This window comes from Glossina fuscipes, unplaced genomic scaffold, assembly GCF_014805625.2.
Source record: "Glossina fuscipes isolate IAEA_lab_2018 unplaced genomic scaffold, Yale_Gfus_2 121, whole genome shotgun sequence".
Classification (NCBI taxonomy): domain Eukaryota; kingdom Metazoa; phylum Arthropoda; class Insecta; order Diptera; family Glossinidae; genus Glossina; species Glossina fuscipes.
In genome coordinates this window covers 2,535,498-2,553,429 of record NW_023998464.1, presented here as the reverse complement: position 1 = coordinate 2,553,429, position 17,932 = coordinate 2,535,498, and the positions used below count along the sequence as shown (strand labels likewise).

The window sequence follows — 17,932 nt, the reverse complement described above, 5'->3', positions numbered from 1 at the left end:
AAAGTATATTGTACGACCAGAAAGTATATTGTACGACCAGAAAAGTATATTGTACGACCAGAAAGTATATTGTACGACCAGAAAAGTATATTGTACGACCAGAAAGTATATTGCACGACCAGAAAAGTATATTGTACGACCAGAAAGTATATTGTACGACCAGAAAAGTATATTGTACGAGTGGTAAAGGGCTTATCTGATCTTGGTAAATGGCTTCATAATGCCAGTAATTTACGTAGACATAGAAAATCTATAAAGCTAGTGGTCTCAGGCGCAGAGGAAGTAAAAGTAAACCTTGTTTATAGGAACACATTTCATTAAAAATGTTTTTATAGAAAATTTTCTTTTATTATTATTTATTGGGATCTCTGGGTGCTTTCCACTAAGTTTTTCTGGTTAGGAAAACATGTGTTGTCGTAAGTTTCGGGTCATTGCCTTTTAGTGCATCTGCTATATGAGACATTACAACCATTGAAACATCAACCATTGCAAGCGCAGTCAAAGGTAGACACAAAGGTAGACACAAAATAGCCAAATGAAAAGAAAACATATGAAATTGTTTACAAATCATTTAATTACTCTCTCAAATTACCAAATTCGAAGTTCAAATGCATTCACACAAATGTCGCTCATTTAATTACCAAATTCGAAGTTCAAATACATTGCAACAAGTGGTCGCGCATTTAGTTACTCTCTCAAATTACCAAATTCGAAGTTCAAATGCATTCAACAAATCTTGCTCATTTAATTACTCTCTCAAATTACCAACATATACTAACGAATAAACTTTGAATATTGAAATCTTATTAATCACAACGACGGCCAATCAACATTGATTATTATGAAATGTGAATAAGTTGATCATTCTGTAATTTGTTTAAAAGATTTTAGGGACTGGTTGGCTTCGTTTTTGTCGTCCATTTCATTTTCTTTGGAATTCACACTGCAACTACCTGACGAAATTCTTAACGTAACCGTGCCTTTATCCGTGGCTTAGTTATCAACAACAAAGGCAGAAATCGCATTCAGAAACATCCATCTCAACGATAAGTTCTGCGAGAATATTGAATACATCTTAGCATGCTTTGCAAAGATCAATTATCCCAAATTCTACAATTTTTTCATTAGCAATACGTTTAAAAAGAGCGACAAAGTCATAATCGTAAAAACTACATTAATATTGTGACAAGTGGTGTCAAGTGACCAAATGAAATGAAATGTTTAGGGATGCCAAAGTGAACAAAATCAGGAGCTGTAAAAAATTTGAGTAGAATTGCATAAGAAATATTATTTGGGTTAATTATTAAAAATATAAAAATATTGAAAAAAAATATATTTACAAAAAAAAGTAATAATATATATGTACAAAAAAAAAGTTTTTAATTCAAACTATTTGGTTTGAAATTTTTTCAAGAGAGACAATTTACTTCGCCATACATTTCTGTAGACATGGCTTCTTAAATCTCCAGGCATTCAAAACTAAGCTGAGTAAAATAAGACAAAAAAATTTAGAGAATTTATAGGTTTATATTAAAACAAATGAAAGACATACCTCTTTTTTTCAGACACGAGTTAAACAAAATTTTACACTAAGAAAAGAAATTGAGCAGTTGAGCGAATCAGCAACAGGAAGGTTCAAATTGAGCAAGAAATTCTTTGTTTCAACCTCAATCAAGTTATTAATGTTGAATTGTAAGCAAAACCACACGCATGGCAAAAGTAAAGAAAAAGTACAATTTGCAGCAACCAAATAGGCACTAGAACTGGTAACAATAAACACACACAGTAGTATTGCAGTAGTTTTAATTGATGAACAACAGCTGTTTGACATTTGACAAAGATCTGCTTGGTGTTGCCATACAAATTTGGTTTTAGTTTAACAGAAAACCAAGCTTTTTTAACGGAAAACCAGTAAATTTAACAGAAATCGGACTTTACTACGTTAGTAGGTTTCCGGATTTCCTGATTGTTTCCGATTCTTTTTCTTTGACTTGGTCGCTTTTTCTCTTCTAGATGGTTTTGGAAAATACGCGAATTAAACTTATTTAATTTTGCAAGTTAGCCTAAAAGTAGACCGCCATAATTTTTTTTATTATCAAGTTAAACAAAACAGTAGCTAAATTTTCTGCTATTTGCAGAACGAACGTAATTCTCTACGCTAATTTGCAAAGCCGTCGGCAAAATTCTCCAATTTGTTCCTCTTTTACAGCACCACTGCGAAAACGACGTATATATATATATATATGTTAGTGGTTTGTGCCATCGATAAAGTAGTTACATATTCGAGTTTTTATGCTGTCGTTAGGGAAAACAGCCAACTCAACTAAGCAAAAATTAATTAATTAAATAACTTTAGTTAATAATAGACCGTAATACGCTTTTTAGTTAATTTCAAAGCTATGTAAATTCTTTCAATATCAGTTATATTCTTAAAACCGGCCCCTTTAATTTAATAAGCATGTATTATTATTCAACATTACAAAATATTAAATTTCAAGGTCTTGCTTTGAGTTATTGTTTGAACAAGCGGAAACGATAGATTCGATTGGTTTATACGGCTCATTTTACTTCCGTCATTTAATGTTAGATATCTTCTGATAAGAAGATGAACTAAAATATACAAAAGCTAATTTAAACATGCTCAGAAAACGCTTTTTTTAAAAAACAATTTATTTTCCGAAGGTATACAGCAAAAGATTAGAAAAATTGTATTCATTTTATATTAAATAAATGTATACAAAAATAAAATATATATAAAAGAATGATTAAATGATCAGAACCCGCAAATTGAGCATTTCCATTTTAATGATTGCAATGAAATTGCAGCAAACTTGCCCATCAAGTAGAAGCACACGATTTTAATGCAGGGTAAAGGTATAATAATATAATGTATCCACTAAACATAAACGTGCTAAAAAAAATAATACGAAAAAAATGAGTGAAGTACGTTTAAAAACGCAGAGCTGCAATTGATACCATATACAGGTCGAAAATAACAAAGATTGTTATATAACTCAATTTTTTCATCAAAGTGAAAAAGAAACAATTGGTAAAAACGCCGAGGAAACAATGGAAATTATGAAAAATTCGGATGCCAAGGATGCAATCGGCGAACAGAAGGAAAGAATAACATAAAAAATAAAGATTCGCCACAAAAATAATTTCTGGAGAGAAAGCTTTCAAACAGGAAAATACCTATCAAGAATTATGTATGCAATTCCATAACTGTTCATGAGGGAGCCATTTTGTCTTAAAAAAGGGGCAAAGCAGAAAGGAAGCTAACTCAATTTAAAGGCGAGAAGATACTGGCGAAAATGCCGAATTATATTGTCTACATTGAAATACAGCGGATGTCAGCCATTTGAAAATTTTTTCTATCGAAATGTAAACTATTTTATTTATTTTTGCCTTTGTTTCTACTATAGCTATTTAATATTACCACTTTAAAGAGCCCTACGATCCAGAACACGAATGTAGCGCCACTAAATTTTATATGGCACGCTCTAAAGCTAAGATAAGGAACGCTCTAACTGTCAGCAATTGGGAAATTGTCAAGAACATCAAGTGCTTGGTTTCAATCCGGCCCCTGATATCAAGAGAGAGGGGTAAGCGACTTTTAAACAACACAAAACAAATCTGCGTTTTATTACCTCCTCTTCACAAACTTTTTGGTAAGGATGAAGCTAGCTTTGCAATGGATGTTCAAATCACTCCATGGCAGAGCACCTAATTATTTTATTTTAACACTTTTTGCCTTATCTTTTATATCAAAAGGTATCGAAATGGCTTGGAATTATAATTATAAAGTTGGCTTGAGATACGGCAAAGTTTTATATTGCCAATGCGCAGCTCCGAATTGCTGCTCGTTTTTATTATCAACTGTATTTATTTCTTTTCAACACATTCTTGTGAAATCCCCACATAATGATTTCGCTTAATTGTAGAATATTTGAAACTTAATGTTAACTATTCGGAAAGATGACTAAATTTTTGCATAAGATGTACCGCCAAATCTATAATCTAAATAATCATCACTGATGTCAAAAATGATCTATCTTTTTATCCACAATTTTCTAATCAAAATTAAAACGCCTTTTGCCATCAAATCGATAACCATACGCGGCTGCATTCTTTGTATCCACTAACGCTGGATTGCGATGCTTAAAAAAACTGCCATGCGCATGAGCGGGCCGTGAAGCACTATTTGGCACACCATCCATTTCGCGCGGGTAAAAGGCTTCAAACATACCTTCGGGCGGTAAAACTGAGGCTAGCTTTTTATCATTTGGATCATAAGCATAGGAGGAATAAAAGTTGATGAACAGAACTACAAATGACAGCATAGTGATGATATTCCAGTACATGCTAGCGGGCGACATATGTTTTCTTATTTACTTGTTCTACTTTTTAAACGTCTCTTTATTTTTCTTATAGTACTACTTTCAACAATTGAATAATTATTTTACTTTATTCCTTACTACAATTTCTTCTTCGTTTCATTTGTTAATCATTTTTTGTTAATAGAAATATTTTGACCAAATAACCTTTTATACAAAGCATTCAACATACTCAATTGCAATTAGCCTCTTTTTTTTTAATCTTTATTTCCACTTTGTTTTTATCAGATTAATTTTCTATCTATATTATTGTTCCAAACAATTTTCAATTGAAACTATTGAAATTTATGGCGAAAGTTCGCCGACGATCTCAACACTGCCTTTGTTTGTATCCCCTTCATTTACTTACAATAATAACACGAATATATTAAGAAAATTAAAATACAAACGTGACTTGGCTGCATTTTCGTGTACTAAAAGGGGCTTCCTATTATATTTAATATACTTAATTAGGTATTGTTCTATCTGTATGGTATAAATTCAGTTCCCGAACAAATCCATATAACTGTTATTATTAAAAAAAAAAATGTAATGATGCCTATCCTATCGACGAATAAGAAGAGTAATGAGAACGTTAACATTTAAGAATAAAAGATTTTTTTACATTCGCTTTAAAATTAGAATACGTCAAGCCTTAAAATTAAAACTTGGATTTCAGAAGTTGAGCAAAGTGAAAGAAATTAATCCCACGGTTAAATTATGTTTACAGATACAACATTAATTTGAGGAAACAGTGAGGTTGAATCCACAATTTATTGCTATATGGACGTTTTAAAGATCTACATAAAGTTAAAGTCCATAATAAAAAACTATTAAATACTTGTTTTTATTGGCAGTCTGCGAAGCCAGTGTTACGGTAGCAAGGAAGTGTTGAAAACGACCATTTGGAATTCATATATTGTTTTACTCATCTTAATTTCCATAATTTGCTTAAATTTTATGACGCTTGCTTATTCCTTAGTTACTTTTAGTGACTGTTCCGTCATTTAAAAATTATCCTCTCTAATATGGCGTTTTAATACACTAATTTGCAAAATGACTGCTAAATTGAAAATAAATCGCTTTTATCGTTTCTTATAATATATATACACAATAAACCAATATTTCAAATCATTTAATACAAAGTAAATATATTAATTATATATATAGAAATAATATAATAATTATATAGAAAACTTTTAAACCTAAAATAAGTCTTCTTTATACCTACTTCTATGTTTTCTTTTGGAATTTTTTTACAAAACGATATGATTTTCTAATTCCACCAAAGTCTCGGAAGAAGTTGGACAATTTAGACTGCGCTTGTCTGCTTTTTTCCTACGTGGCGGACGAGTAATATGGGTATATTAATAAAAACTATAAAAACAAAAATAACATGGCGGACGTATAAGACGCAAAATTGAAGAAAAAACTTTAATCAAGTAATCACTAAAATAAAAAATAATATTATATTCCAAATCTAACCCCATTATAATATTATATTTCAAAACGAAGGCCCAAACAAATCCTCAAATTTGTAAAAATTAAGGTAGAAAATTGAACGTACACATTTATAATTGCTGTGTAATTATGTAATTCTCATTATGCAATTCACACAAACAAGCATACTTTTATCACAATACAAATTAAAAAATTATGAATTTTATAAAATTTAATGTGTAAAGAAATAAAATATTTTTGTGTCACGGTTGTTATGAAAATAGATTTTTCAATCGGCATTTCTTTTCTTCCATTACTTCATAATTCATTAAAGTTAACGGTTTGTAAATTGCATTTTGATCATAATTCATGCATGTTAACGGTTTGTAGATTGTATATTTTTTTTGCAAGAACTTGTGTCCACATTGGGTCTTTTTTACACATCCCAACCAACTTTCGATAGTTAATTTGCTGAAAAAGAAGAACTTGGGCAATTTTAATTCTTCCCTTAAAAACGCAATTAAAGCTTATTTTGTCAGGATCGTATAAAGTTTAAAATATTAAGATGAACTAAGTAAAGAAAGAAAGTAGATTCAATTCGTCAACGGGAGTGCCGTCATTATCAACTTGTACATAAAACTTAACAAGATAAATCAAATGGTCGTAACATGTTTTCACATGCCTATTCACATGTTATTCGCATTAACATATATGATAATTAAAGGATTTAGGATTTAAAGGAATATATCTCTTGTTAAACTTCACATTTTTCATAAACATTAATATTTTATCTCGTATTGAAGTCACAAGCATAAAATTAGAATTTTTCCGAGTATGCGCTAATTTCCTCGCAACGCATTTCTTTAAGTATGATTTTGTGGTAATCATAGGAAACAATTTGACAGCACTTAACGAAAAGAGACTATAAATTGATATGGCGAAGAAAAAGAAGAAGAATAGAAAACAAGAATTTCGTGTGTATGCGTATAAAAATTAGATGTTGTTTTAATTAAATATATAAAATTAAACTTAAAATTATGTAAAGCAGAATTTAAATTTATTGATAATGAAAATAAATATATTTATGTGTTTGTAAAAATGTATGAGTGAAATTTTAGTCAAAGTATTATTGATTATCATAAGTTTTTTTCTCGTTGTGTGAATGTGAGCAATAACAGCAGAATACGGGTTCTTTAAAACACAGTGGAAAAAGAAAAACAAACGGGCGATGCAATGATCGGTACAATGGATACACGGTCATATGCATCTACAGCAACGGGACGTAGCGATTTTGTAACGCCAGGTAAAATTATGGACACTTTCACAGCGCATGATTACCATTAAGCGCAACTTTTAACTAACTAATTGACAATAACAAACAAATGGCAATACATTCCATACATTCCTATGCATATAAAAATGCTACGGCACACCTTTTTTGCACTTACCTATGGTATGATTGTAAACGAAAAGAAAAATCTCGATTGAGAGTCTTAAGTGTCTGAAAAAAATTTGCAACTCGACGGTATCCCAAAATTTATCTGAGTGCTACACAACGGATGTACATATATATTTGGTCTACAACTTAATTTCTAAGTAAATGATTTTTTGAGGCAATTCTTCTTGCTTCTTCTTCTATGAACCTATATAGTCGTTATTTTCGAAATATTATATGTTAAAAATAGTTATCTCTCGGTTGCTCGGCTTAATTCAAAACCTATATATATTCTAAATTTTCTGCAGAAATAATGAGTTTCCTTATATAAAAAATGTCTTTTGTAGCTAGTCCATGCTTACCACCGCACAGAATTTCTGATATTTTATATTAATGAGATGAATTGTTAACGTATGTGTTGTCTAGTTATCAGTTTGGGCATATTTGTTATTTACCGAGACTGTTTTGGGCTTCTAGAACTTTTTAAAAATATTGTAAATACATTTAAATTCCACTTTTAGGCAGCGCCGCAGATGGTTGCTCCTTCCCTTAAAAAGTCACATATATAGACTTAAATGAAGAATAAAGATGAAATAAGATGCAGGAATTTGTTAGCGTATATGGGAGAATCGTTGAGTTTGTTTTACTTTAAGATGTCCACTACAGTCTAATAATTGTTTTCCCCTATTTTCAGGTCGAACTTTGTGGCGCGAAGGGTTATAATCTTAATTTCTTAATAGTTCCATATATTTTGTACGTTCAAAATATATCAAATACCAAACCAACTTATCATGTCCGAATTATTCGCCAAGAAATGCATGCTAAGCCGAGCATATTTTTGTTTGAGAACGTTTCCCGGCATTCGCTTTAAACTTTGTCAGATTAATTGTTATCTAATGAGCTGAGTTACAATTTTTAATTATAATTTATTTATTGCAGAATTAACACCAGAGCAACATAAACTTTTGCTTGAGCTGCGTAGAAGGCGACAAGAGATCTTACTTGAAATACAGGTAATTCCCTCTCATTTATTCATACATTCTGTTTTAGCGTTTTTTTTTTCTTTGCATATGTTACATTATTCAATTATTGTCGCCGAAACAAATTCTACTTTACCATTTTAATGTTCATTTCTGAGGGTTATACTAATATCACTTGTGTTTTTTGTCGATTTATTCAAAAACAATTTGAAAATACGTTAAAATGTTTTAAATACGTCAATAAGACGTTAATAAACGGACATCCGCTATTGCTTTCTGATCATTGCAAAACAATTGGACATATTAGGTATCTTTTTCTGCCTCTAATACCCATGAATATTCGCCGGAGATCCGCAGCGCACACTTCCTGTATGGACAAAAAATTGATGGCTTGCAAAAGATGTTTATTCGAAGCTTTGCGCAAGTATTCTTTAGAGTTAAATGAAACGCCAAAGCAGAAATGATTCCGGTTGGCTAGTTTAAACGATATATTTAACCACATATGTTTCAGTCTTAGATAATTTAAACACTATTGTATAGATAAGGGAGCATAAATTTCCAGATTTTAAATATCCCATACCATAGATATCTCCGATTGACGATTGAAACGGACGCAGATGTTTTTTTAACTGACAATTAGCTTGGTTTGGCTGGTTCGTTCGTTCGTTGACTGTTGTCTGTCTAAAAATTACGATTGTTTGCCTGTTTCAAGTGGTTTAAGGACGTGGCTCGTAAGATTGAACTGTCTCCATAAGTGATATACACAGAAACAAATTAGCAAAAAAAGAAAATTTTCTCCATTAAGATTTTTGCAAAAGTTTTTTTGTGTGGATCCATTCCTTATTAGCTTAGTCCATTTAATCTCAACAAATGTAGATAGAATATAACTTCTTTACATAAAGCAATCACTGAGCTAAATGGATATAGTACCTTTCTCATATGGTGAGCAACACGCAAAAAGTACACCCATTACCTATATTAAGGATTAGCTTGATCTTACAACTGATGTTGGCATATCTTTCCCTCTTATTTGTATTTCCGACAAAATTATGAATGAATATATATGTATATGATTAATATAAAATATACCTTTGCGTTAATAAGATTTACTTGATAAATGTGTCTTTGCTTAAAGCTTACAAATGACAATGACATTACAATAAAGTTTTTTTCATGGAAAGTGGATAGTCTCAGTGTTGTTTTATTCGTTACTCAATGATAGTCCAAAACTCGGTCCGTGCCGAATATAGTTTTCTCATTTGTTTTTTTTTCACTTTTGTTAGGTTCCGTTGGTTCGCTATGTTGATTGGAAATTTGCAAATTTATACATGCCATCTAGAAGTAATATATTTATATATATATAACACTGAAAATTATGTTTCCTTACAAGGCAATCTTTTGAGTTTTCTAACAAGTAATAAAGTTATATTCGGCGGACGCACAATCTGGCATACCCACCATTATGTTTTCGCATTCTAGTCTCCGAGTTCTTTTATTCGATAGTTCTTTTTTTCAATCGTCTTCGATAACTATACAACCGTTCATGTCACAAACATAAACTTAAGGTTTTTATGTCCAAGAAATTGGCTTTTATTTTAAACGCCCCAAAATTTTACGTATTAAACGTCCACCATAATGAAATTGTAACTAACACACATTATCGCATTCTCCTCTTCAACTCCTTTCATTTGATACCTACATCGAAGGCATTTTTAAGAAAACATTATTCACTAAGTAGTGACACACAATCACAATTAATTTAGAATTAACACAATTAGCTTCTCGCATTCCACCCTCGAAGTCCTTTTATGCGATATCCATATCAACTGTGTTATAACGCAAAAATTAGTTCTCAACGTCGTGCCGTCCGAAATATGTAATTTGGAACTAACACCATTAGCTCCTCGCATTCTACTCTCCAAGTCCTTTTCTTTGATACCCAAGTCGCTCGTACTAGGGAACATTAATCCACCAGGTAGCGGTGTCTACCATATTCATTTTAGAACTAACGCAGTTTTAGGCAGACAATATATTTTCATTTGAGGAATGTACAATAGAGTTTTAAACATTCCGTCTTGTTTGCCTTATGATAAATAAGCATAAAACCTCAGAAAAGTGGAAGAAAGAAAATTTATTCATTTGTAACTTTGCGTGGGCAAAGTCGATTTTGGGCCATTTTCGTACTTTGCAGAGTGGAGTGCTTCGTAAAGTAAATGTGGAAAATTTCAGCCTTCTAACTTTAATAATTTTTGAATAACGAGCAAAAGCCCACAAATTTTTGTTAAAAAAAGCGGAGTTGCGTTCAGGTTACGCTCCACTACGAGCTTCTACTCTAACCCAGCTTTGTGTCACTTTGGCCCATTTCCAATACCCACCTGCTTGCAAAAACCTCCAATATTTCTACCAAATTTGAGTTTTTTGCGACCCGGAGAATGCCATAACAAACACCACACATACAAACCGACGGACAGACATGGCTTAATAAATTCAAAATTTCAAGCTGATCAAGAATGTATATACTTTATAGGGTCTCTGAAGCTTCCCTTTATTATGAAAATAACAAAATGAGTGCATCCCCTTCCCTGAGTGGCGAGTATAATAAAATAATACCAGACTAATAAGATATTAATAGATAAAGCAACAAACAAACAATAGATCAATTTCGAACACGAGCGTTAAAGGATTATTTGCACTCATAAACTGTGATTTTTCTAGGAAATGTTTACTCAGTACCTAATGCGAAATAATTTTATCGACAGTGAACGTTTAATTGAAATATATATAACTTTTATTTATTCGATAAAGTCGCTGATTTTAAGAAAGTAAATAAAACACTTTTGTTAAATGGCACTTATGGCGTATATAGCTAAACTCATATCTCAAGGTAAGGTAAATTTCCAAATGTTCACCCTAAACATTAGATGTTATTGTAGCGAGACTTAGAACACGTTTTCTACGGTTGCGACTCCTGCACAATTCACACATTTTTTATTTATGCACCCTTTTGAACTTTGCGGCTTTCGTTACGTTTGTCGTTTTTATACCCTACACCATTCATGGTACAGGGTATATTGAGTTAGTGCGGTCGCACGTAAAAGGAGAAGAGCTTGAGATAGTCCCACCTTTCATTATACCGACCAATTCAGAATCATAATCTGGAGTAATCTAAGCCTGGCTGTCTGTCTCATGTCTGTCGCATTTTTTGAGATATTTCGATGAAATTCCGCATAGTGACATGTTTTGACCCAAGGACGAACGCTATTGAAAATAGTTCGGATTGGTCCACTTTTTCGACCATTCCCCATATAAAGACCTGTTCTGAAAAGTCGCTAGTAGTAGTATTTGGGCATTCTAAATTGGTATAAAAACTTTGGACTAGGTGTGGCAATTTTTGAACGCCCCCTTATATAACGAAAATATTGATTCATTGTAGAGCAGAAAATTTTAATTTTACACAAAAATGAACCCTGCAAACTTTAGACCATTTTTGGATCCTACGCTAAGCACATTAAAAATATGCCTTTTGATAGAAACGCAATACAATTTTAGTGTTCTATAACAAAAAGTAAGAATTGTGTTAGACAATGTGGTGCGTACGGTAGTTAATGGCCGGCCTTACCCGAATATAATGTCCTTACTTGTTTTGCATACATTTTGACGTGCTTTCTTCGCTTCTTTGTTTTGATAAAAATGATCCATTTATTGACACACATTGTTGCTGTTACTGTTATAGTGGTATATTATTCGTGAGAGTCCTGTTATATTATTATTGTTATTGTGATATTCATACACGATAGGTATGTGTATTGTTATAAGTTATTATACAGTAGTAGAAGTTAAAAGTGTACAGAGAATGTTTCTATTTTCCATTTGTATTTATGTTGAAAAGTATTTTGTTTAAAGAGTGAAAGAAAATATGTTAAATTTTTTTAAGAGGAAGAAAATCGTGAATTATGCGGTAAAAGTAAGTGAAATGAAGAGAAAAGACTAAATATCCATATTAGAGATCTTATAAAAAAATCAACCCATACATAAATGCAACAAAAATATTTATCATTAAATGGAAGTGTTTCAAACGATCCATATAGAAATATATGACACGCTTCTAGCACATAAAACGATCCCTTTATTAGGGAATATCAAACTTCTGCTTAGAAATGCGTTCACAGCATGGAAAAGCACTGAGATATGCATTGGCGGGAAATGTACGTATGAAATAAAATTTATTGTAACAAATGAAGCGTACAATACATTCGATTTATTCGAAATTCCGGAAGCGAAGTAAGCAATATTTGCTTTCCTACGAATCTTAAATATCCACTACCTAGGATAAATGTTTGCCGTGCGCTTGAACCATGTTAAGATGGTTGCATTGCACATGAATATCTGCGAAAAGGTTTAATTTACTGATAATAACTTATTGGAAGATCGTTATGAAATCTGATAACGCCGACAAAGAATTCAAAAGAGGGCAACTAAAAATCACACTCTCTTGTAAAAATCTCAAATTTTTCACTTTTCCACATAAATCTGTCCTTATTTCACCAATAATACGAAAAATCTTGATGAATAAGGCCATTGAGAGTTCATGGTTTATTGGAGCAAATCAACATAAACCAAAATTTCAAATAAAGTTATATCGCAGGGTCTTTGTGGAAAGCATTGACACATTTACATCATTGAACTTTTCTTGCAATAAATCCACCCCGAAATGATCCCATATTTGTCACAAACAATCAATTATGATTTCCCTGTCACGTTCTCCACTGACAATAACTGCACTTCATTTGCATTTTCATTTTGCAAAATGACATTTTCGGCACGCAAACTATGCCCAAAAGTTATCTTCGTACACATAAAAGTCCCTTACGAACATCGGATATGTTTTCTTTACACCAAATTCCTGATTTAAGAAGTAATTCAAACAAATATGAACCTCATCCCATTTGTGTGAAATGTAACCAAGTGTTCGTACGACTATGTATGTAATGTACTCCACCAATAATGGCAAAGTTCACTGAAAATGTTAAAAAAAAAATTTGATGCACATCTCAATTCGAACTGTGTTTTATTTACGTACGTTTTCGGAAGCGTAAAATGGATGACCCTATATTCATACCTAAAGAGCTTTACATCACATATCATATTTTTGATTCATTTTTATCCATATTTTCTCATATAAACGTACAAAATTCTGTTGAAGTGTATATTTTTAAGGATTTTAAGGGAAGGATCATATAAAACCAGATCATTCTAAGAACATTTATTAAAGTATTTTGTCACTGACTACCGTTTTTATGTTTTCCAAACTCTTTCGAAATACTTCTTCGCCCTGTTCACTATATATTTTAAAATTTTGATATTCTTTCATTAATAAATCACATCCTACATATCATAGTTGAAGAGGCCATTAGAATTATTCTTATTTGTACTGCTTTTTACGACAGATGTACATTCCGAGATATATACGCGACTATGTCAGCAATTTGCTGAAACCAATTCTTTCTCCGATAATTCATTTCATTTGTGCTTTGTAAAAGAAATATGTATGCGTGATACGTAGCTATGCTCGATCTCAATCGATTAGGTGTAACTTAATATTAACGCATTAGGCAAAAATTGTATTGCCTCCTTCGAAATAGAAACAAATAAATATAAATATAAATAAATAAAACACTGAAAATAGGCTAAAAAACATATTTTTATTGTGTGTTTATTTTCTAACTAGCGTCTTTTCTTCAGATTACGAAAAAATTGAAGTGTAGTTTATTCTTAAGTTCACTCATATTCGTGAATCGACATTACATTGGGTGCTGTTTAATGTTATTCGTATTATGAAACTGCGTTTTAGATTTAAATGTATATGAAAAGTGTTTTTTTTAAAAGGACAAACTTTTTTAATCCAGTTTCGTCTTTAAAAACTAAAAGAAGAACTTGTTCTTCGCAATTTTTATTAACCACAGGCAGCTCCGTCAAACTACATTCTAATCAACTTTATTTCGCTTCGCTATTCACAGACTTTCAAAGCGAAAAAAAAGAAGAAAATAAGGAGCGGCTCAAACAACTTCGTAAAATAAAACAAAAAAAACTATATTTTAATTTCTTACAATTAAACAAATGATTCCATGCTCACTTGTTCAGTCTTTTTCAGACATTGAAAGAGAAGAAAGAAACAGGTAATCAGTAAAGAAACAAAAAGCAGTGTTAATGCGTAACAAGTGCGCGGCGATATAATCAAACGGGTGTGTTAGCTTATAACATGCCTAAATAAACGGTTATGGCCACCAGAGGGTTCCGACGAAACTTAAAAAGAAAAATATTACAGCCTGGCAAGGCCGACCACTATAATATTTCGTCTATCACAAATGTTCGTTAATTTTCGCGATAAGATAGAAATCAAATATTATAGCTTGTTTTCATGTAACGGCATACTTTTTACGTACGGAAGCCTAAATTCTTAATTTGTTGATGGTGCTCCATCTCGAAATCGAAGGATTCCGGGTAGCTAGTAATACAGACAAACTGTCAGTAACAATGACGGTTTTGAGTTTGTTTTTATGGGCAAGGTTGGCAGCGTGAAGGATAGCTCTGGCTTCGGTTATGAAAGTTGAAGTGCTTTCGTGAAATATGTGGTTGAGAAGAACCCGTCCTGTACCATCTACCACCGCACAAGCAGGAGGCAGACCAAGAGATTTTGAGCCGTCTGTGTACAAAAGATTCCAACCAGTATTGTCCAATACTTGGGTTTTCTCAGCTATTAGATTCCTGAAGACGTAATTTGGAGTATACTCTTTCTTGTGCATAGACAGTGAGATGTCAAAAGAGTCTTTCAAAATCCAGGGAGGTTTAACACCAAAAGAGCGGGTAATTTTTAAGGGAATGTTCAATTCCTTTGCGATGCACAAACAATGGTCAATTGCAGATGGTGACTTTGGAATTTTCTTCGCAATAATAATCTTTCTTACGTCATCACCGAGAATGGATTTGTTTGAATTAAGAAGCTTAGGGACTATTTTAGCTTTTAACTCATACAGTCTATTTTCTAAGGTTGGGAGACTAGTTTCAATTATAATATTATTTATGGGCGTCGTCCGAAAAGCATAACAACTTGCTCTAACGGCTTGGTGATACACCGGTTTAAGGATGTTGATATTAGATTTGCAGCTATTGCCATAAATTATCAAAGCATAGTAAATCTTGCTTAACACAAGCATTTTGGTAAGATAAGCGATAGTGTTAATATGCGCATGGCTTCTCCAAGCAACGTACTGTATGAAATTTACCCTTGTTAAAAGAGAGTTTTTTAAACGAAGGCAGTGTGCTTTCCAACGATAATTGTTTGAAAACGTGAGCCCGAGAACATGGAGCGTCTGCACATTTAGTACCGGTAAGCCGTTAATATGCATCAGTAGGTTTCCTGCATCGCACATTTGTTTTCGACAAATGTGCATTTTTTTTGATTTTTGTATACAGATTATAGCTCCTGACGAGTTTGCCCATGTGGAGATCTCACATGCAATAGATTCGAGGATGTTGATTGCTTTCGTGTTGTCTTTTTCTTTTGTAAAAATGTATACATCGTCCGCGTAGAGACAATGTTCCACTCTTGGTACACGGCAAAGAATTTCGCTAATTTCGTTGAAAGCGATCTGGAAAAGCGTGACAGAGAGAGGAGATCCTTGCGGAATGCCATTCTTTAGCGGAAAGGAATCAGAAAGATGATTGTTGATTCTAACTTTGAACCGTCGATGCGACATGAATGATTTGATGTAGTTGAAGAATTTGGGTCCAACATTCCATGATTTCAAGACTCTTAAGATAACATGAAGACCAACTCTGTCAAATGCTTTTCGAAATGAATTGAGAGAATTGTTACGTGATTTCGTTCGGAAATTGCTTTGCTTGTGAAATAATCAATATGTAACAGAGCGTCGATGCATCCTCTACCCCGCTTGAAATCAACTTGTTGCTTTGTTATCAGGTTCTTGGATTCAAGAAACCAAGATAATCTAGATGCCATAATCTTCTCTAAAACCTTAGAGAGGCAAGATAAAAGAGAAATTGGGCGATAATCAGATGCGATGGAGACATTTTTTGACTTTGGAATTGGAACAACTGTTGCCATTTTCCACATGTAGGGTATATGGCCAGTCATAAATACCGTATTATATAGGTCCAGTAATTTCTTTTTACTAGACTTAGACATAGCACTGATCATTTGGTATGAGATGCGGTCTAGACCAGGTGTCTTCCCCTTCAAATTGGAGAGACAACTTCCAAGTTCTGAGGTAGATACGCTACTTTCCAGGAACATGGCACATCTATCGATATTATTTGAAGGAGATATTGGAGTCCTTTTATTTTCAATGAAAGCACTGGAGAAGTTGCTGTCAGAGGAGTATTCGCACCACACTTTTCCAAAGTAATTAGAAATCTCATCTGCGTCAGTTAAAGTTCCATTGGGAGTGCAGATGGCAGAAATTTGGTTCAGGTTTGAAGTCCCATTAAGTCTGTTGATTTTGTTCCAGACAACTTTCATTGATGTATTTCTGTGAATTCGTCTCGAGAAAAGTTCGAAACTAAGTGCCTTTGATTTCCGTAAGTCCTTCCTGAATAGAGCATTGGCCTTTTTGTATAACAACAAGTGATTCTGATCAGGACATCTCTTAAAGCGGTGCCATAGATCCATTTTATTTTCCCTCCAAAACGAAAGCGTGTTGTTCCACCGTGGAACCCTAGCTCGTTTAAAAGAGGTGTTGGATTGAGGAATAGAAAGATGAGCAGCCGTGCGAATCGATTTAGACATAATTGCAGCATCATGGTTGCAGTTTCCGTTAAATGGCTTTGAGTTCAAAAATGACTCCACCTGTTTGGAGTAATCCTTTATCTAGGAGGAATTTGGCCTGTTTTGCTGGAGTAGCAGAGGACGTTGAAAGTTTAAGATCGATTATGATTGGAAAGTGATCACTATTATGTAGATCATCAAAAATAGACCAGGACACCAAAGGAAGAAGTGATGGAGAGCAACATGTTAACTCAATATGTGAAATAGTATGATGAGTTGAGAAGTGCGTTGGTTTTCCATCATTTAAAATGCAAAGGTTGCTTTGAAAGAAGGCCTTTTCTAAAACAGTACCGCGAGTGTTTTTCACTGTTGAGCCCCAGATGGTATTCCAGCTGTTGAAATCGCCGCATATAATTAATGGGGGGGAAAGTACGGAGAATAAACTGTAGAGTTCTTGCTGAGAAAACGATTGCGAAGGTGGAATATAGAGCGAAAGGACTGTAAATTTTATCTTTAACATTATTTGTATCGCTACGGCTTGTATATTTGAGCTTAAATTTATGCGTTTGTGAGGAAGGGTGTGAAGATAAATTCGAATTTAACTAGTAAAGACACCTACCATTTCTCTTAACATACCTCTGTTAACGACTTAACAGAGCTCATGTTAAATACTTATAATTGAGATATAGTTGGTTTGAAAGCCTAATCCGTCCATATTAACAAAAAGAAAATATTTTTGTGGACATTTCATGAATCCATATAAAACTACCTTTCAAACAAACTAAAAAAATTCAAATTCTGCTTATGGAAACTATTTTTAACGGTATTTGAAATTCAGTATGTTAGCGAAAACTGCATATGAAAAAACGCCCAACTTTGACACTCTGGTGCGGCCAAACTAGAAAATGTCGCCTAT

The 17,932-nt window shown here is 32.9% G+C and overlaps 2 protein-coding genes across 2 annotated transcripts in view; one reads left to right on the top strand and one right to left on the bottom strand.

Moving 5' to 3' along the window:
• Nucleotides 1-3,574: 3,574 nt before the first annotated feature.
• Nucleotides 3,575-4,454, bottom strand: LOC119640579. Its single transcript, XM_038038716.1, has one exon. It carries the CDS (start codon nucleotides 4,377-4,379, stop codon nucleotides 4,074-4,076), a length of 306 nt encoding a protein of 101 aa, XP_037894644.1. The 5' UTR covers nucleotides 4,380-4,454; the 3' UTR covers nucleotides 3,575-4,073.
• Nucleotides 4,455-6,854: 2,400 nt separating this feature from the next.
• The window catches only part of LOC119640640, an 81,314-nt gene continuing 70,236 nt past the window's right edge, over nucleotides 6,855-17,932 (top strand). The window contains exons 1-2 of the mRNA XM_038038817.1: nucleotides 6,855-7,119; nucleotides 8,191-8,264. The gene's annotated coding sequence lies outside the window, so the exon portion shown is untranslated. The remainder of the gene's footprint in view (nucleotides 7,120-8,190; nucleotides 8,265-17,932) is intronic.